At 37.2% G+C, this 21,769-nt stretch overlaps 2 protein-coding genes across 6 annotated transcripts in view; both read right to left on the bottom strand.

Moving 5' to 3' along the window:
• Positions 1–21,769, bottom strand: part of LOC136854569 (zinc finger and BTB domain-containing protein 14-like) — a 74,938-nt gene that overhangs the window by 43,274 nt on the left and 9,895 nt on the right. The gene's annotated exons all lie outside the window — the stretch shown is intronic.
• Positions 10,374–11,054, bottom strand: LOC136854351 (uncharacterized). The gene has a single exon (XM_067130651.1). It carries the CDS (start codon positions 11,052–11,054, stop codon positions 10,374–10,376), a length of 681 nt encoding a protein of 226 aa, XP_066986752.1.

The following is a 21,769-nucleotide window of genomic DNA, read 5'->3' as shown; positions in this document are numbered from 1 at the left end:
ATTTCACAGAATCTCAAACTACTGGGACTTCTCAGGGCAGCTCAAATACCATCAATCAAGATATTTTGGTTTTGCTGCTTCATAAGCTTCAATTTTTCACAAATATTTGTACATCTAGATTAGGTTGTGATACAGAATTCTCTTCATATCCCGCAAAATGTTTGCAACAACAATAAGTGTCAGTCCACCAACTCTTTGTTTCCTGAAATAAATACATAGTAAGATTATCAAATAATAGACCCTTAATTATTCATCTATTCAGCGTGAAGAAGCTGGCTCTGCTGCACGTACCACTTTTTAGTGGGAAAGTTTATTTAGTGGAAAAGTTTATAGCCGAAGTTGTTTAGCTTGTTGTGAAGTAACGTTGTATTTTGGAAGGGAAAGCAATGATAACCTGTTTTGTAAGTAAAAGAAAATACTGGTAAAGATCATCTTTAAAAAAAAAAAAAAAAAAGGATTAAGTATTCCACAACTGCCAACATCTTGCATATAACCTTGTCAAATTTATTTTCATTATCATTATTATCAAGCAAAAAAAAAAAAAAAAGCTTATTGCAAGATGCAAACTTTTTCTTAAGGCAGCTATACCTTTTGAAAACGAACAACTTTCCGAATTCTGTAAATCAAAAGCGGAAAAGCTTTGGACTTTTAAAAACTGCGACCCAAGTTCTCATAGTTTACTTGTACGTTATAATGATTTTGAAGAGAAATGTGGATGCTTTCGGGAATAATGGGACTTTGAAGAGAAATGAGAATGCTTTCGAGAATAATAAGACTAAGTCTAAACATTCTAAACTTTGCACCGTATGAGAGAGAGAGAGAGAGAGAGAGAGAGAGAGAGAGAGAGAGAGAGAGAGAGAGAGAGAGAGAGAGAGATTTGGGTCAACAGAACCGAGAGACTCTGTACCCTGCCTGGCCACACAAAAATTACAACAGAAAATGACAGCCTAAAGTCGCCGGGCACGGAGTTCGGACCCTAGCTGAACCCAACTCGGGAGAATTGCTGAACCTTAATAATTTTCCATCACACTCCCTCCTGGCTCCACGCCTCCCAGCCATGGGTGATTCCCTCCCTCCCTCCCTCCTACCCACCCATCGCGTTTCGTCTTTTCCCCCTCCACTTTTCGTCTTATCCTTCTCCCCAAACCCCCTTCTAACCCTTACATAATATCCTCCTATTATCATCACACAGTGTGTCTGGCTCGAAGTTTTCACTACTACAGTATACCGATGTCTGTTGTTGCCATATGAGACTCGGACAACAACGGTGTGACTACTGTTAGACCTAACCTAAGAAAAGTATTTCCTATATACGGTTATGTACTTGAGATCCAAGCAGACAGGGAAATATCAATTCACTATAGAATACACATTTCCCGTGTATTTAATAGTAAAATCCATAAAGCACGAAAATAGAACTCATTAAGGCACGAAAATAGAACTCATTTTTAAGCTTTCGAAGAGACCACCTTCCTTGTGATTCTGAAGGGGAAGGGAGGTGGTCCTTTCGAAAGCTACAATTAATGTTCGTGCTTTCTGGTCTTGTTTAATGTCAATTCACTTAAAGAAAGGAACAGCTTGGAGTCCTATGTAAACGGCAATGTGACATTTCAATTGCGGGAGAAACTAATTTTTCGACGAAAACACCGAATTTCAAATACAGTCAGATCTCTGTTAGCGTTTCTAAATGATACGGTCATTTGTCTTCATTTTAGTAAAAACATATATTAACATATCGTGATTTAAAACATTCAATTTCTAAGGGTTCTTCGTTTACCGCAAATTCTCATTAGTTGTCGACACGAATGCTATCAGCGCGAGAACAAACCATCTCGTCGGCCCCTATGACTTATAAAAAGAGTTTATTTGTTTTTCATCAGCTATTAAATTCATTAATTTATATATATATATATATATATATATATATATATATATATATATATATATATATATATATATATATATATATATATATATATATTCTTACGAGTATTAGTGCAATTGCTATTCTTACCTTGTTGGGGATGCTTCTGACTTGGAGCCAATATGTCATAATACAAAAAAATGGTTATCTAGCCAATACGTCATAATACAAAAAAATGGTTATCTAAGTGAAAACTCAATTGGGGAAGGACCCAGGAGAGAAATTCCAGGTCTGAATTAATTACGTGTATTTATAGAAATCAGAAAAATACGTCACAGGGAGCCGTGTACGGTAGGCCCTTGGCACTTTCAGGTTAAAATTAACAACAGACAAATTTAAGAGTGCCACTCAGTTAATAATGAGGCAAATAAAACCAACTAGAAGGTTTGATTGATGGACTTAGGGGTACAGAAGGATACAGCCTTCCCACACCCCTTCTGTAATGTATTGAGAAGGAACACGATCACTGGGTGAACTGAAACGCAGTCTAACTATTACATGGAATCCTGACGGCTCAAGGAGTAACATCAGGATATGTTCAGTGAAGTTACCGACGAATTTCAGGGTCTAGCACAATGCAAGGGGGACTGATTTGTATAGAAATTCATGTCTGAGAGGTAACAGAAAATCTGCTAGTTGTTTGTATATGCATTTGGGATCAGAGAGTAACGAACAGATACTGCTGATTCACAGGGCCGGATTAATGGGGGGGGGGCCAGGGGCCTGGGCCACCCACCAAGAGGGGGCCTCCCACCAATAAAAACAATACATTTTAATTTAATAATATAGTTTGTATATAGACTGTAGTTTATAATACAGTTTATATATAGACTACAGTTTGTAGTGTATGCAATAGGAGTTGGAAAGGGGGCCTCCCACCAGAGTGGGCCCCAGGCCTCCCACCAGCTTAATCTGGCCCTAATGATTCATCAAACGCCATACGATCGTTGGGGTTTGGCATGGGCAATTCAAATGAATGCCATACATCGAAGACCCTTATTAGTTCCTTTCGATTATAGGAGACCAATCAGCTGAGGTCTATGACCTAAGCAAGTTTAGTTTGAAAAGTTAATAAACAGTAGGGGATTAGAGGTCGATGGGTTGGGGCGCGTCTATAAGACAGAGTACCTTCCGACTATAATTGCATAATTAAGTACTGTAATATTAGCAACAGGGCCCTGTGTAACTATTAAGTAAAATGCATGTGTTAATTGTATCTTATGCGTTTCACTTGTACTGGTATAACCTTTATACGACCGAGAATCAGGACATATTTTTGGCGTCGGTCGTGGGGTCTTGCCAGCACATAATAATTAACAGCGTAATTGTGAAGGTGAAATAAACAGTGCAAACTTGAAGAAAATCGGCGCATGACGGCAGTACTAGTAGTACCAAAGCTAACAATAACAGTGCCAAGGAAGAGGACAGTGTGAATGAGCTGTTAACGACTACCCAACACACATTAAGAGTTGCACAAATTAACAAATGAAATACACAATAAAAAGCCCGTTGACCTACCCACAATTTCGGCCGACGTTGCTTTGTCCCCACAAACGCAATCAGTTGAGAAAAAAAAAAAAAAAAAAACTGGCAGTGTTAGATGGTTCAGTGCATGAGTTTGACAACTCACGCACTGGTGAGTTTCTTTTTCACCGAGACCTTCGTAGAGTGTATTGAAAATGCCACAGTTGGCTGGACAGATAGTGAAAAAATTGTGCATACAAACCAAAAAGTGACCGGGAATGCAGCACGACAAATCAGGAGGTGGGACGTCAGTTATTCAGCAGACTGGGGTACTTTTAAACAACACCTCACTCAGCAGCTTGCCCTACACCGAGGGGAGAAGATGGAGCTACTGGAAGCCTATGACCCCATGTTGGGGGTGGGAGAGTCGACTTCAGCATTCTGTAATGGCGTCGGTGAAAACTATGAGTCCCTTACCCCTGAAAGAGACCAGACTGTAGAGGAAAAAGAAGCCTGCCGACGCATGCTGAAGCCAATTCTTCCCACCTCCATAGCAGGATTCCTTACTGACGAAGAGAGACCCTTACAAGTCTTGCTGCCAAATGCACCTAAGATGCAAAAACAAGAAATGTTACTCATAACAGACAGTGGGAAATTTGAACAATGAAAGATGTGAATAAATTTCAATATTGATCAAAATGGGGGATGGGGTAATAAACTGCCAGATATTCCCATGAGAAAGATGGTTAGTGAAAAGGTCTACCATGGATCAACAACAAACTCTCAGTGAATGCACAAAATAGCATGAAGGCTAAGTATTACAAGAAAGTATAATTGCATGGGCTATAACTCCAATCCAAGATAGTAAGAAGGAATGAGAAAAGACAGAAATGGGGGTGAAGAAACTTTCTAACCCAAATGATAAAGCAAGGCTTCATGCCTATCAATTGTCAAGTGAGTGATTGAACAAAGAAAATAAAGGAAACTAATACTATGTATTTCAGGAAGTTTGAGTCATTGTTTTTTGCCAATATCTTCCAAATTACTTGATGGATCGGTGTGTTACTTTGCAAGTGTTTCACACCCTCCCCTAGTTTTTGGTAATAAATTCAATTTCCAAATTCAGTTTTTTTCAGGCGCTTTACTCTTGAATTTGATGGGGTAGCCAGCAAACTGATTAACGCTTCCGGACATAAGAGCTTGGGTACTACTGAGCATGTCCTGAGTATCTACTTTTAGTAAATTCCTCACTACCCCCAACTTTTCTCTCATATGTTACTTTCTTCATAAATGTGATTGTTTTTATTTTGTGTGCATAATTTTGTGATGAAAAGTTATTTCATGTTTATTCTAAATTCCCTGTTCTACATATAATAAAAAAAATAAGGGGTTAAAATCACAGAACAGTTCATAACCACTAGAGACTGTACATGATATCATAGATGTATGTCAATGAATCTGTTTTATCTTTCCCTTATATATATGACCGTGAAATATAACCATAAACAATATCTTACCTATTGAGATTTATTCTTAATTTTTGGGCAGCTTTCTCCTGGCTGTAAACTACAAGATGTATAGCAAATGCATTTCTGCATCCACGGGGACATTTCAGCATGTAAGCCATAACTCTGAAAGGCGAAGTTACTGGATACACAAGTGATAAACCTGTCGTTTAATCTGACATTTCATTCATCAAATTTCGGAAACCCTAAATTCTGTATAATCATTCAGGTCGTCAGCTCATTTCATCCTACATTGCTTAGTTGAAAAATTGCGATGCTAACTTGCGCCTGAAAACATTCCATTACACAACAAATATTGTGAAGACACACACACAGAGAGAGAGAGAGAGAGAGAGAGAGAGAGAGAGAGAGAGAGAGAGAGAGAGAGAGAGAGAGAGTGGGGAATGAATGAAAAGAATGAGGAAGGGTCGGGTAGGTGTTGGGATGGATAAGTACCACAAGAGTGCTTATCTGAATGAATTCGTAAATCTTGACTGGCTAGGTTTGGTGTGTCCTAAAATTCAAGAGTAAAGTGCCTTTAAAATATGTGTTTGGACATGGAATTTTTTATCAAAATTTAGGGGAGGGTGTCAAGAAGCTGTTTCAAAGTACCACACCAATGAATCGATTGGTTTGAAAGATACTGGCAAAAAACGGTGACTCAAACTAACTGAAATACACAGTAGAATAAAACTAAGGTAGGTGCACACCTACAAGGATCATACAGTGACCACAAACACAAGGACCGATCCCAGAACATCAGCAGTGGCAGCGGAAAAATGTGATGCGACAACTAATGGACGTAAGAAGTTGATCGTAGGTTACTTACAGGACTTTTATTGTTTGACCTCTTATTTAAGTAAAATAACTTGACAAGACTTAACTGAGAAGAACAAACTTCTTGGTTTACTATTTATGACAAAAATTATATCACTTGACCTTTTTCAGATTAAAACTTTACACCTTGACTCTTCAACTATAGGTATTAAAATACTACACAAATGATTGACTTTTAACTTTCTTTGATGAAATACTTCACAAACACACACAAAAGGGACAAGAGGAGACACTGAATACAAAATTTAACTTTTTGCTGTCAACACAATTCTGCCTTCGCCAATTTTTGAAACGTTGGTTTTCCGAGTTACTGAGGCATAGCCTACCTATCTAGGCTATGAACATAACACTGGAATAGTTTGTAGTTATTACTTAACTAGCTAAGTTCCATTTTACACTCAAGTAACCTCAGATGAAAAATGAAATGAATCAGTAGTTTTAGATTTACTGAATCAGGCAAATAATAATAATAATAATAATAATAATAATAATAATAATAATAATAATAATAATAATAATAATCGTATCTATCCTAACTCGACCTCTGGTACTGTCATTCTATGGGTCACACAGTAATCTGGTAATTGTCAATTGGAAGGCAAGGATAATGTATAAAATAAAAAGGTGACCTGACAAATTGTGATAACTATAAAGGCACTTAACTTACATTGGGTGTAATGAAACTATTCACTATGCTTTTTCACGGTAGACTTGACATGGATAAAGAGATAAAAAAAGCTGGTTTTAAGGAAGGCAAGAGCTGCAAATATCAAACAGTTGCGCTATGACATACTGTGCAGCAACGTATGGAATTTAAAAATCCCCTTCTGATAGCTTGTGTTGATTATGAGAAGACATTTGACGGCATCTGCAGACCAATATAATGGAAGGCCTTGCATCACTAAAAATGTAAAGCTAACTGAAATAACCCATGAATGATGTAGATGCAAAGTTAATGCTAAAGGGGTCTTTTAAAGTGAATTTGCAGTAAACAGTGGGCTGCTGCAAGGGAATGTTATTTCACCTTCGCTGTTTGCCCTTCGCGTAGATTTTATAATGGAAAAAGTGGTCAGAGGGGAGAGAACTCTTTGATGAACGAAAATATGCATACGGTGAATGATAAAAGCTTTTACCGAATGGCTGCGGATTTGGAGGCATTCAAAAATAGGCTATTTCGTTAATAAAGAAAATGAATATTTTGCCGTGATAGAAAACGGTTCCCATCAGTCTTTATGGGCAACTATTGTACGAGTAAAATTCCATTCAAGCACGACGTCTTTAATTTAGATTATTCATAATTTTATGTCTCATCTTCCGGGATGTAACTCGGACATATTTTTTACGTCAAAGCAGCTGCTGTGTTTCTTAGATGAAAGTCATTGGTCGATCAGTTTAAGTGTACTGAGATTAAATGTTACAGTATATGTTTTCAAGGTTGGGGGTTCAGAGCCTCGAGGACAACAAACGAACGGTACAGTATAGCCTACGCGTGAATTCTTTCCAATTGCAAACCACAACAAAAGGATCGGGTCCTGCGGTAATCTAGCTCATGCGCAGATTGGACCTGGTCGGGCATTTCTCTCTCACCCAGCGGTGTTATTGACCCAGCGGTGTTATTGCATAAACTGACATAATTATTGCATCACCCACGGTCTAGGCACATAAGGTCTGGCGACACGCAGGGCCGCAGTGTACGCTATTAATCCTGGCCTGCAGTAGGAGTCATGACGTCACGTGAAAGAGGACTTAGGAGTCATGACGTCACGTGAAAGAGAACTAGAAGTTTTCCTTGTGAGCCAGGTATATAGACATCAGTTTTGCCATTCATGAAAACCACAGCTGAAACTTTTACTGTAGAAGAGACGCCAGCCGTAATATCTTTTGATGAAACGAACATTGCAAAGCACTAGAACTATGATACGGGAACAAATACAGATTAAATAAACTTTATGGAAAGGTTCAGGTTATCATGTTGAGAGGTCTGACTGCTAAATGGAGACAGCCCATCTTTTATGATTTTGACGAATCATGTGTCCATGAGATGGTGACAGGAATGATTGTGAAAGTAGAGAATGCAGGCAGGCTACCTTGTAACTGCAACTGTTCTTGATCCAGGGACGAACAATCTTAAATTATGGAAGGCTTTTGGGACAGACCCAATGAAATCAAAGAAAGTTGCAATAAAAAAAATCCATGTCATGTTAAGGAAAATATTCGTATTTGCCGATGCTCCACATACGATAAAACTGATAAGAAATCATTTTATAACTAAGGGGTTTTGTTTTGACGATTGAACACTGATTTCTGATTCTTGTATGAGGGAAATGTTAAATAAGGCGCACACAGAATATAGTTAGATCACAAGATTAGTGAAATTCATGTAAACTTAAAAAAAACTGAACTTCAGCGGGTAAATGTGCTGTGCAGCTGATGTCAAATATCCTTGCTAAGTCTATTGAATATTTAGGAGAGAGGGGGGACTGTTGGGAACCAGTATCTGGAAGGTTACTACAGAATTTATCTCTATGATAAATGACTGGTTTTATCTCATGAATTCATCATGCATTACTGGAAATGTAAAGTCAAGGATGCTTATGGACTGACTTAGATAGCCAGAACACTCTTCTATATAAAGTTATCAATGCACTGACAAAAATGAGATTATGCAACGCAAAATCAGGCACACATTAATTTCCAAAAGCCAGTGATCTTATCGGGTCACGTACTAGTGGGTCTATATGAAATGTTAAGTCAGAAATTATAATGAATATATATATATATATATATATATATATATATATATATATATATATATATATATATATATATATATATATATATATATATATAATATATATACGAAAATTGAATCAGGACCCACTAGAAATTTTTTGGTTACAGACAGATGAGTGGACGGCATGATCACCCAAGCGCTATTAACTATAAATATAGGATTAAAAAGCTGCCTCTCGTTAAGAACGTTGCACTAATCAGCGATAAAAGAAACGACGAATGCTTTAAGAAAAGACAAATCCTAAGAGCGTGAACTTGCATTAGAAATTTGCCTAACTAGCAACATATTTAAAAATGACTTGGATCTAGAATTTGAGAACGACAATACAGAAAAAACTCCAGAGGACATGGCCAGTTTGTCAGTAGATCCAAATAACTCAGATTCGATATGTGATGTAATGTAGGAAAATTATTCTTTGCGATATATACAGGTGGCTACATAGTTGAAAATTTGTGCGGTATCCTCATTTCGGCCAAAAGGCGACTTACAGTCAAGAGTGACCAATGTTTCAGGATCAATAAAATTAATGTCAACCCTATGTGCCGTCAGAGAATTTATTCTCACAATGAAACTTTGAGAGATGTCTTCAAAGGCACTCATGGAGAAAGTCTCAGGGACAGGAAACAATGTATAAAAATGCTTGCTTCTGAAATGAAATCAACAGGTGTTGATGTTAACAATGATGAAATTTAATTTTTTGCAAAGTTCCCATTATTTGTTAGGATGAGATACCTAAACATGAAAACCGAGATGGATGAAAAAAAAAAAGTAAATCGTGCAATATAATAAAACATTTTCAGAAGATTAGGAATTATTTTTTTTCTGAATTTGTTTTATGGAATATATGTCACTACTGAATAAATTTTGTTGTTGTTTTTAAGGAATTTTATATTTTACTACCTTTCCTGTGAAGAAACAATTAACATAAAAGGAAACTGGCAACGACATAGGAAATATGGCAACACTCGTTCTTTCGCGTGACGTCATGAGCAAACCGCTCACATTTTGGCAAACAAATCGGCGGACCTAAAATAGCCCAAAAACTCTCTGCCTATTACTTGCGATTGTCTAAGAGCACCCAACTCTTAACAAATAAGCTTTTGTGAAAACATAACAAGTCAGCTTTTGTAAAAACATGAACATCGCTTACTAATGGATTGGGTGCACCATACCAATGTTACGTAGCTACACGACAAAACAGCTGAGGAGAATGTTGTTTTCAAACTGGCATTTTTACTACAAGTTTTCGGAGTCGAATTATCTATGCTGCTGATTTTCTAGCGAAATGCTATACACTTTCTTAATTCAGGCAATTAATCCTAAATCCTCAATAGCATCATTGTAAACTTCAAGCCTCCAATTATGAAACCATAAAAGTTGTGCATATTCTGTTCCGTGGTGTCTAACACTAATAACGTACAAACTTTGTTTTATTCTTCCATACTATCCAGCCTATCATAACACTTTCTTTGACAAAACCATGGATTACATGTATGAACCCATATGGAACTAAAATTATTTCTTGGCTCTTTTTTTCCCTTTACTAAATAATGGAATGTTGTTTTCAAAACAAGACTGAGCTGAGGCACCCATGCCCAAAGCGTCTGCATTATGTCAAATTCGGGCATCCAAATTAAATCTTTATTGAACTGTGATTACAATACCCATCCATTACGACTTGGATGAAGACTGATGGCAGTGACAGCATACCAATATTTGAAGCAGCCATTAGTCTTAGGGTACAATCCTAGAGGCTGGGAGGGAAGGTTTCATGGGTAAGGATTATGCTGCATACCCATTAGACTAGGTTGCAGACCTGAAATTAGCAATGCAAACCAATTCTCCTTCGTCAATTCTCACACTGTGCGGTGTCCTCTTTCGCATTCACTTCATCGATGTGTTCATTATCTTTGTCATATTCTTCACCCTCACTATCCCCGCACGCACTCATTTCAAGGGGAATGATGTGTTCAACTGGTCGCAAAGTTTTTTCCCCTTCGTAGAGTACACTAACAGAGCGTATGACACCATCGTCACCTGGATAGATGGCAACAATTCTACCCAATGGCCAGTAACTCCGTTTTCTATGGTCGAGTTTCACTAACACAATGTCAATGTCTCCAACACTCAGTGAAGATTTAGCTCCCACACGGAAGTCACGCCTCTCCTGCAATGAACTAGAGTACTCTGTCTGCCACCGATGTCGAAACATTCGCAGGTTGTTGGTGAGGCGGAAGTACTGATTACACATCTGCTTTGTCGTCAACGTGCAACACATATTTTCATGTAGCACAACAAGTGACATCAGTCGGACCATGGACCCTCGAGTCAGTTGAGAAGGCGTAAGAACTCCTTCTTCCCGGCTACTGCCGGTATACATAAGTGGCCTATTATTTAAAACTGCTTCTGCCTCCTTGACTAATGTACGGACCTGTTCCTCATTGAAGATTTTGCGCCTGAAAGATACTTCAAGGGTGTGTTTCACAACCCAATTAGGTGCTCGAAGAATCCTCCCTTCCATGGAGATCATGGAGTCTGGAAATGCCACTGTATCCTACGCTCACACAGGAACTGTCAAGTTTCGCCTTCGTCGAAGATGTCTTGTAGGAACGTGCTGGAGGCATGGAAGGTCTGATGATTGTCGCTGTAGATACTACAGGAAGTCCCATGCATCACAACAAGTCTCCTGAACATCAAGATGAATGTGGCAGCATTGAGGGTCGAACAGAAATCTCAGCAGATGGCTCGCCTGCTCATGCAGGTTACCAATAGGACGTAGCCTATCCCTCCTTCTACCTGGATAGGCCCAGTGTGGTCAAGATCAATCCAAGCAAATGGACGTCACATCCGAGTTCGTGCAATGAGGAGTGGCGGGGGGATGTAGAGGGGGCTTGAAGGCTTTAATACAAGCTACACATCCACCTACCACCTTTTTCGCCAAGCATCTCAATCGCGGAATCCAACATTCCTGGCGAAAAATGGCTATTAGCGAATTCACACCACAATGCATGTTTAGGGTGTGCAAGTGTCTCAGGCATGATTGTACTCATTTCCCTTTTGCAGGTAACAAGATTAAATGATCTCTATTTCTTACAGCATTCTCTAATTTATTTCTTGAGTATATTATACCCTCAATCAAAACTAACCCCAACTGGTTCACAAAATTAATTATATCATTGTGTACTTTAAATCCCTTTTCCAAATAACTATAAACTGAAGGCAATTATGGCTTTGTTCCAAATGGACAAGTTTCAAAAATGGATTAGCACTACTTTTTAAAAATTTCACTATATTTTTCATAATACCCATCAAAATGCTAAGCTCAACAATACTCTCCATTATAGGCCAGACGTCTGCAGGTTGTATCATGGCTACTTCTTCCTGTAGTTCACGGAGGGCGGCAACAACTTACTTATTAGCCTGGCTGAGCGAGGCTTCATCTAGTATCTGTGGGGATTTGCAGGACCTTCAACATGAAGAAACTAGGGTCCTTGGTGCCACAATTGGCTGGCTGTCAGCTCTCTCATACTAGTCCCTCAGGACAGAAGGTCTATTGGATTACTTTTGGTCGGCACATGCTTTAGAATCATCTCACACTTCTGTAAAACAGAGTTAGCTTCTCCTATCCTATTAGCTATAAATACATTCCCATTCTCCTCTTTGCTATTTACCCAGGCTATAGCGACCTTACTGTCAGTTCAAATTACAACTGTACTGACTTTTAACAAATTCTTCAAACTTCTACCTAACTTAATTCCTAATAACAAGGCTAATAACTCTAATTTAGGTATGGTCAGTCGGTGGTGTTTCCTAGGGGTTACTCTCATTTTGCTAGTTAACAGGTTAGTTTCTCCCTGACATAGGCTACCATCCCATATGCGTGTGCATCATTTATGACTCACAATCCAGGTGTTCATACCAAATGTCCTTTCTCTTACTCTGTCTCCCCGGCGCTATTCTGCCTCCAGCCAGGCTTAGGCTCTTCACAACCTCGTGTCTGAAAACAAAATTTCCCGCAGCGTCACTTGTTCGAGAAGAGAAAGTTGAAAGGGATATACAGAGTGCGATTAACAGATTAAGGGAGGGACCAATATTCCTTTCGCCCTTCCTTGTTTGTTGTTTAAGATTAAGCCAGCCTTGTGCTGGCACGGGCTCTTGCTCCTGGAGCCAGTAAGGTTCCTTTCTTGTCAGGCAGCGCCCAAAATGCACTGTTGTATTTTCCAGCTTTAAATTAAGCATTTTATATTATTTCTTATTTATTTTACTTGGTTTTTTATCTTATATTTTTAATTTATGCTATTTTTATTCCTTTGTTAGTTTTCTTTTACAGTGTATTTATAGCGTCGCAGTTTTCTTCCGTGCATTGGGTGCTTAGAAGATAAAAAAACCAAGTAAAATCAATAAGAAATAATATAAAATAAGATGCGAGACTCATGTTAGTCCACTCAAGAAAAAAGCATGCGCACTAAGTCTGATCATCAGAAGTTACAGTGATTCAACTGCAGGACTAGGAAAATCATTCACCTTCGTGGCCACACCTGCAATAAAATCTCGAGGAAATCTTGTTGTCTTGAACCTCACAAAATGACTGTGCTTTCAGAATGCTTTCAGAATGAACTGCGTCTTAGGTTGACGCTATATGAAACCTATGTCAACAGTGCATCATTATCTGCATAAGCAATGAGCATGTTTTCACGGCTAAACCGCATGTGATACATAACAATATAATAATGAGCCAAGATTACCACCTTGCAGAACACCGAAAATTACATTCCTGTAGGCAATCTAACAGTTAAAATTCAATAATGATTAGAAAATTAGCCAACCCCTCTCTTTGTAAGCTTGGAAATAAAGGCCTCCCGATTAACACAGTCAAAAGCACAATTATTTATTAATTTTCTTAACTTTTGAAACTTGTAGTAATTAAATTTATAAATTATAAGTAAAAGCCTTGATCACCTAGCCTTCGAGCATTCAGAATCGAAAGCGTTTCTTTACGTTCTCTCGCTTGATGGGACAAACTGACATTCATTTGCTGAATAAACCCGTGACCCATTTAAATATTACGAAATTTTTACTTTAACATTTAATTGTAAAAGTAAAAATAAATAAACTTTTCGTGAAAAAAATTATAATCAACATGAAAATTTCAGAAATATTCCATTCTTACTTTCTTTTCTATGATTCATCCAAAAATCACTGATACCTTGAATTATGATCTGACATCTGCAACTATAAGAGAATTCTTTGAAAATTTGGAGAGTAAAACAGGAGGTGTTTCACACCTCCACTTACTCGATAGACAATTGATTATTCAATAAATGCATCTAGGATTAAAACCATAACTGGAAATCCTGTTATCAAGTGAAAACACCAGGTTGGCTAAAGTTCTTATTATTTGCAATTTTTGCAGATTCATATTTTATGAACTTACACGCTTTTTTAAATAATTTTAGATTTATATATGCGGGAATTGCATAATTTCCTGGGTTGAGTGATAACCCACCCATTCATTTGCCACAGGAAATCCATAACACGTGAAAATGCAAAGATTAACTGGTTCGGAATAGCCATCCCGCTCGTCATAAACTTGATCACCCAACCCAGGAAATTATGAAACTCTTACATATGTAAATCTAAAATGATTAAAACACGTGGAAGTGAATATAGCCTAAACTAAATCGGGACCTGCAACAATTGGACATAACGAAGCATGGCCATCCTAATGTAATAAACTTGATAACACGATTTCCAAGCATGGCTTTAACCCTTCACATATCCAACAATTATCTATCGAGTAAGTGAAGGTTACACCTCCAGTTTTACTCTCCAAATTTTCAAAGAATTCTCTTTTAGTTACAGACATCTCAACATAATTCAGGATACCAGTGACTTATGGATAAAACATAGAAAAGAAAGTAAGAGTGGAATATTTTTTTTAATTTTCATTTCTGTTATCAATCTTTCTAAGAAAAGTAGTTTTATTTTTGCTTTTACAATTAAATGTCGAAGTAAATTTCTTAATATTTGAAAATGTCTCAGATTTTCTAGAATATTAATATTAACATGAAGAGACGCTCTCGAGTCTGAAAGTTCGGTCAAGTTATTTTCAGTTACTTAATTTTGAATCTGTGATACTAGACAAGGGTAGGTGATTAAGGCTTTTACTTAAATTTATTAATTTACAGTTACTATACGTTTCAAAAGTTCATTACCTCAATAAATAATTGTTCCTTTGTGTTAATTATGTGGCCTTTATTTTCTACCTTAGAAAGAGAGGAGTTGGTGGCTAATTTTCTAATCTTTATTGAATTTTTAACTGCAAGATTGCAAACAATAGTTGTTGAGCTGCACTACAGTGACTACTGTAATGTAATTTTTGACGTTCTGCAAGGTAGTAGTCTTTGGCCGTGAAAACATTCTTAGTGCTAAAGTAAATAATGATGCGCTCTTTGCATAGATTTCACAGACCTAAGTATATGTGATTCAATCTCAAAGCCCTCTTTTATTGAGGTTCAAGACGACAAGATTTCCTAGAGGTTTTCTTGCTGGCGTGACCATGAAGGGAAATGATCTTCCTAATCCTACAGTTGAATCATTGTAACCTCTGATGTTCAAACTTGGTGCAAATGCTTTTTTCTTGAGTAGGTTATCGTGATTCTTGCGTCTTTTGTTATGTCTTATTTATTATACTTTGTTTTTTATTTTATTTTTTTTAAATTGAATTAAATTGAACTGAATACAGAATTTAGGGCAAAGGCCAAGCTCTGGGACCTATGGGGTCATTCAGCGCTGAAACGGAAATTAACATTAAAAGATTTGAAAGGTGCAACAGGAGGAAAACCTCGCAGTTTTACTGTGCATCAATTATTAGGAGAGGGTGGAAAGTAAGATGGAAGACAGAATATGAAAGGAGTTACAGTAAAAGGAATGAAAGAGGATGCAGCTAGGGCCCGAAGGCACGCTGCAAAGAATCTTAAGTAATGCCCACAGTGCACCGCATGAGGTGCATTGAGGGCACTAACCACCTACGGAGATTTTATTTATTTTTGTTATTAATTATGTCCTAATAAAGGCCTAACTATAAAGGCAATATTAAAAAAATTATGCGAAACATTAAATACCTAGGGAAGTCCGTCATAAAAAAAGAGGGAATACAAAAACGATTGTACAAAGCTAAAAAGCAGTTTTAACTCGTAAAGCTCTCCATCAAACTATCAGTACAGTGTAGCCACGACGTCATAGAAAATAAAAAATTTCCTCTTACAATAGTTACCCATGAAGACTGATGGGATATGTTTTCTATTACAAAACAACATTCATTTTTTTCATTACACTTCTGGACTCTGAAACCATTATTTATTGCTGGCTTAATCTTAAACAACATTGGAGGGTAAAACTGAGGGTGTTACGCACCTCCACTTACCCGATAGACAATTGATGATTTAATGAATACATCTAGGATTAAAAGCCATATTTGGCAATCCGGTTATCAAGTTATGTCACCAGGAAGGCCAGTCATTGCGATTGTTGCAGATGCTGGTTTATATTTTATACACTTCCATGTTTGTTTTTTTTTTATTTTAGCACATGTGGGAGTTTCGTAATTTCGTGGGTTGGGTGATAAACCACCCTCTAATATGAAGCCCATTCATTTGCGACGAAATCCATAACACAAGAAAACGCAAAGATTAACTGGTGCAGAAGAGCCATCTGCTTGTCATGAACCTGATCACCCAACCCAGGAAATTATGAAATTTTTACATATGTAAATTTAAAATTATCAAAACACATGGGAGTGCATACAAAATAAGTAGGGACCTGCAACAATTGCACATGACGAAGGATGGCCATCCTGATGTAATAGACTTGATGATGACACGATTTCCAAGCATGGCTTTGACCCCTAACATATGCATCAATTCATCAATTGTCTACCGAGTAAATGTAGGTGTGTAACACCGACAGTTTTACTCTCCAAACTTTTCAAAGAAATATTTTTTAGCTGCAGATGACTCACCATAATTCAAGATACCAGTGATATATGGATAAATCATGGAAAAGAAAGTAAGAATGCAATATTTTTAAAATTTTCATTTTTGGCATCCAGCTTTTCATGAAAAGTGGTTTTATTTTTGCTTTTACAACTAAATTTACAAGTGAATTTCTTAATAAAAGCCATTGAACCTATCGAAAACACTGGGAAACCACCACATATGGTGCCACCCCTCTTTGGATTAACGGATGAACTAAAATTACCAACTTTCGTTTATAGATTAAGATAAATGTGAGAATTTTTTTAACGGTTAACGAGGACAGTATCACAAGAGGTTGGCGTTAGGAAGTACACTTTCTGCAACAGGAGTAACTGTTGTTCAATCCACACCACAAGTATTTGCAACAAAATTAGATAAAGAAGTATTAAAAAACACCCAAAATATGATAAAGCCACAGTCAAAGAATACACCATGATGTTACAAAATTGGGCCACTTGAGTTAACTTTCAGTAAAACTGTTTGTAGGAAGTTGGACAAGAGCATGATAAGTATATGTACAACATTGGAGTGTGTGTTCACAAAGATGTATTTCAAGTAGTACTAACAGAAAAGTGTAATGGTCTACGAATAAAAACAAGCACTCAAATTACAGAAGTCCTAATAAAGGCCTAACTATAAAGGTAATATTAATAAATGCATCCGAAACAAATAACTAGGGAAGTCCTTCATGAAAAAGTGGGAATACAAAAACGATTGTACAAAGCTAAAAAGCAGTTTTAACTCACAAAGCTCTCAATCAAACTATCAGTACAGTGAGATGCATGCATGTGTGGACTAAGCGCTCAGAAAATTGGAGACTACACGAAAGCATTTGGAACCGAGGAGCTAAAATGAACGAATTGACCAAAGCACCAGGTTATCGTCATATTACCATTATGCCTTTATATAACGTTTATTTGATAGTAATACTATTCATGTTACACAGATATGTAGTTAATGCCTTAATGCCGATTAAAAGCAGCCAAAATTCGGGATTATGCAAATGCATCATGTGAAAATTGATGATGGAAGACGAGATTTTTTTTTTACTGTATTCCTTTTATTTGTTGCTCTGGAGACTGATTTCGACAACACTTAACCTGGCAGCTTTTGGTTAATGAAGACGGTGACAGTACTTTGGCACAGGAAAAAAAGAAAAAAACTTTTGGGCTATACATCCAATGATGGAACAATAAACAGTATACTGAAATATTAAAATTTTGGGGCGTGTGCAGAACGACAGGAAAACAAACCTAACATTTCCTAGAACGCCATGTCCTGACCTAACCAAACCTTACTTTCCTAGACGCTCGGAAACAATGGACTAGAGCCTGACCAATACAAATGAAATTTTCCCCTTACAATAGTTACCCATGAAAACTGATGGGATGTGTTTTCTATTATAAAACAACATTCATCTTGTCCGTTAAACTTCTGGACTCTGAAACCATTATTTATTGCATATTAACTTTGTAACAACTTCACTATCGTCTTACCTGTCTTAAATCACTCTACGGATCAAAATCACGTTAATTTACAGAAAATGAAGTGATAAAATACTCAAATTAATCAAATACGATTCTTTCCATTCGGCAGTTTTAATAAGAGGGTAAATAATAATTTGCTCAATTACAGTTAAAAAAAACTATTCTGTTTAGTTGAAAAAACAATAATAAAACCAAACTTAAAGAAAAATTTATACAAATTTTCAAACGATTACATTATTATGATGTTTTCTGGCTTTAACCAACATCGTATTAGTACAGTCTAATATGAAATTGTCTTGTCCCAATATTGACTATTTTACTCAATTGTTGGTTACTTTTAAAGGAGTACAGGGAGGGGTGTTGCTACACAACTCTCAATTTCTTATTCTAAAAACAATTAATGGGAGCAATTAGGACTCCAAGGAAGTCATAAACCGACCAATGAAGAATTAGAGAAATTTATTTCTGGTGATAGAAATTCATTTCTCGTTATAATGTGGTTCGGATTCCACAATAAGCTGTACTGTAGGTCCCGTTGCTAGGTAACCAATTGGTTCTCAGCCACGTAAAATAAATCTAATCCTTCGGGCCAGCCCTAGGAGAGCTGTTAATCAGCTCAGTGGTCTGGTTAAACTAAGGTATACTTAACTTATCCCTTTGGAACAGCAGGATTCTGTTTACCTGTCCCAATCTATGCTTCATTCTTCTTCTGATACGTATTTAATGTAGATGTACTCATGTACGTGAAACCCTAAGTGTTTACCTGAAATTCCACTCCCTTGGAAGTAGGTCTTCAGGCGACACCTTTACATATGTTTGACTGAACTCGGCCTAAGTGTCAAATTTCCATTTCAACACAGAATGACTTCATAGGTCCCAGTGCTTAGCCTTTGGCCTAAATTTTATATTCTCATTCCAAAAAACCCATGGTTTATAAATGTTGGAGGTTGCTCATCCAATGTAAGAAATTATGAAAATCCAGCAGTATGCATCTATAATGATTAAAGTAAAAGAAAATTCACAAAAACATAATTGTGGAAAGCACCCAGAACAGGCAAGGGCACTAAGAGGCAATAAATACATTGTAAAAGAGAACTGACAAGGGGAAATAAATGTAATATTAACAAAGAATAAAATAAGACGAATAACATAAAATGCGATGCGAGACTAATGCCAGCCCACTCAACAATAATGCAATTGCACCAAGTCTGAACATCAGAAGTTACAATGGTTCAACTGCAGGATTAGGAGGATCATTCCACTATTTGGTCACATCAGTAATAAAACCTCTAGGAAATCTTGTCATCTTGAACCTCACAAAAAGGCAAGACTTTTAGAATGAACTGCATATACTTGGTTCTACCCTCTGGAAATGAAATCTATACCAGGAGCGCAGCATCATCTGCACAAGCATGTTTCATGGTCAAACTAAAGAAGCTACAACCATGCAGTCACTATAGTGCACACCAGCTTTGCAATCTACCAGTTACAAATTTAATTATAGTATACTTGGAAATTGTCCAATAACTCCTCTCTTTCTAAGCTTGGAAATAAGGGCCTACGGATTAACACCGTCAAAATCAGCACTGAAGTTACAATCAACCATATGAACAGCATAAGCAGAATCTATGGATTTCTGTATAACCATGGAGTTGAAAGAGGAGAATAGCAAGCTGCCAGGTCCTTACAAAAGCCAGGCTGCAAACTAGGGAAATTAAGATTGACTTCAGTAGAGGCATTCAGGTGTTTTGCCAATAGATGTTCAAAAACTTCAGGTCTTATGGGAGTTATAGAAACTGTGCCATAATTGCATTGCTTGCTACCCCAACGACATTTACCTAACAGAATATCATAACCAGTTCTGCAACAAGAGCTAAAAGAACCCATTCTGGCTAACTTGCAAAACAACAAGACAACTCTGAAGTTATATAATCAGCAGTTTTCACAATAAACAATGGGAAAATACCACTGGGAGCTATATCTCCATAGATATTATGGTTGAGTAAAAGATTCTGTTTCACAGGACCAAAAAACTAAACTAGTTAGTTCATACTCAGGAAAATAGGAATGTAGCAGAATATTAGGTCAGCCTACAACTGCCACTGAACTAACTTTTGTCTTTAATTTATATTCAACAAATGAGAAAATCACTTCTACAAATGTGGCCAATTCAAAAGTGATAGATAACTCAAAATTCCATTCAAGCCTGCTTGAGATTTAATATATATTCTACAAGAGTAAACCAATTAGAGCTCTAACACCTGACGACTCAGTATATACTAGAACCAAGTAATTTCCAGACTTCTGTGTGTGGCCTCTTAATTTGCTCAAAGCCAAATTCAAAGTCAAGTCCAAAGCTTAGACTATGATAATCAGTAAGAGAAACAGAATTCAGTCACTCCCTATGGTGAGCATTGAAATTTCCAGCAAATACAAAACAGGCCTTTCCTCCACTTTCATAACAGGTCTTGTGGGAAGCTGGGCACTCATTTTCAATATACACTACCATTCTTATTGGTCAAGGGATGGCATTACATTTGAGTAGTAACAGTTATTTGAAACCTTGTATGAGGGGCTCAGATCAGTGCAACACTTGAAATATCAAAGTTTCGGTGAACATACAATATCATACTTCCTGAAGGTAACTACAGCTGACACAAAAGCTTGCTCGAGTTTATCCTAAAGAAAGAGATCTCTAAACAAAGCTAATAGAAGTTCTTGGTACTGAGACTATAGCACTACCTAAGACTTGTAATAGACGATAATGGTATGGTTTTGGTGTGGTCTTCTCCTACAGAGATGAATTCCATACTGAAAGGGGCTCTTTGAGCATAGCCTAGATATGAGAATGAAATGTGTAGCATCAGCATTCTGGTGTCTGATAACTAAGGGTCTGTGTATCAGACATGTGCTGTATCTAGAGAGAGATCCAAAACAAGGCTGTTTGGTCAACCCTTGGAGGATCTCATATTCCCTAGTGGTAGTATCTCAATCATTGGTTGGTGCCTTTGTCGACCTACTACCTATTAAATAAGTTTTCCTTCGGGACCAAGGTCAATGTGCGAGTTGGTTTGAGGTGGAATTGTGATAGAAAACTTCAGGTTTGCATATCGAGGAAAATGTAAACTAATTAATAAACCTGAAATTTGTTCTTACAAGAATACACACCAAAAGCTTTCTATACGAGTCTCACTCTACATAGGGAAGACTGCTTCGTGGAATGTGACTGTTGTCCCAGTGTGAACATCCCAGTCGTGACAATGTACATGGGTAGGATGGCTCCTAACCATCTACAAAGAATGGCATATAATGGCTGCCAGCGCTGATACAGCCCTGTGCCAGCTTGGCTGCAAACTCCTTACAGCAACTAGGCATGGCTGCAAACATTTTACCTATCCTCATTACGAAAATTACAAGAATTTGCAAGACGACTTATTTTTCTAAGGTATGGGGACCATCACAAGGAAAGAAAATAAGCTTTCACACTGTTCCTTTCATATGAGGAAATTCATTTAATCAGTGCTAAATAGGAACTGGTAGTTGTGTTTAAAAACTAAAATCTTCGGATCTATATAACGTCTTTGCAAAATACACTTATTCCTCAAGAACTGCATATAAGGCAGTTAAAATGACCAGAGATTTGTCCTTAATCATTAAAAAGGTACAAAACACATTTTCCAACCTTCAACATCATTTTCTGAACCATTCTCAAGTTTCCAAAT

This window comes from Macrobrachium rosenbergii, chromosome 29 (genome assembly GCF_040412425.1).
Source record: "Macrobrachium rosenbergii isolate ZJJX-2024 chromosome 29, ASM4041242v1, whole genome shotgun sequence".
NCBI classification, from domain to species: domain Eukaryota; kingdom Metazoa; phylum Arthropoda; class Malacostraca; order Decapoda; family Palaemonidae; genus Macrobrachium; species Macrobrachium rosenbergii.
This window is presented reverse-complemented; position numbering and strand designations above follow the sequence as displayed.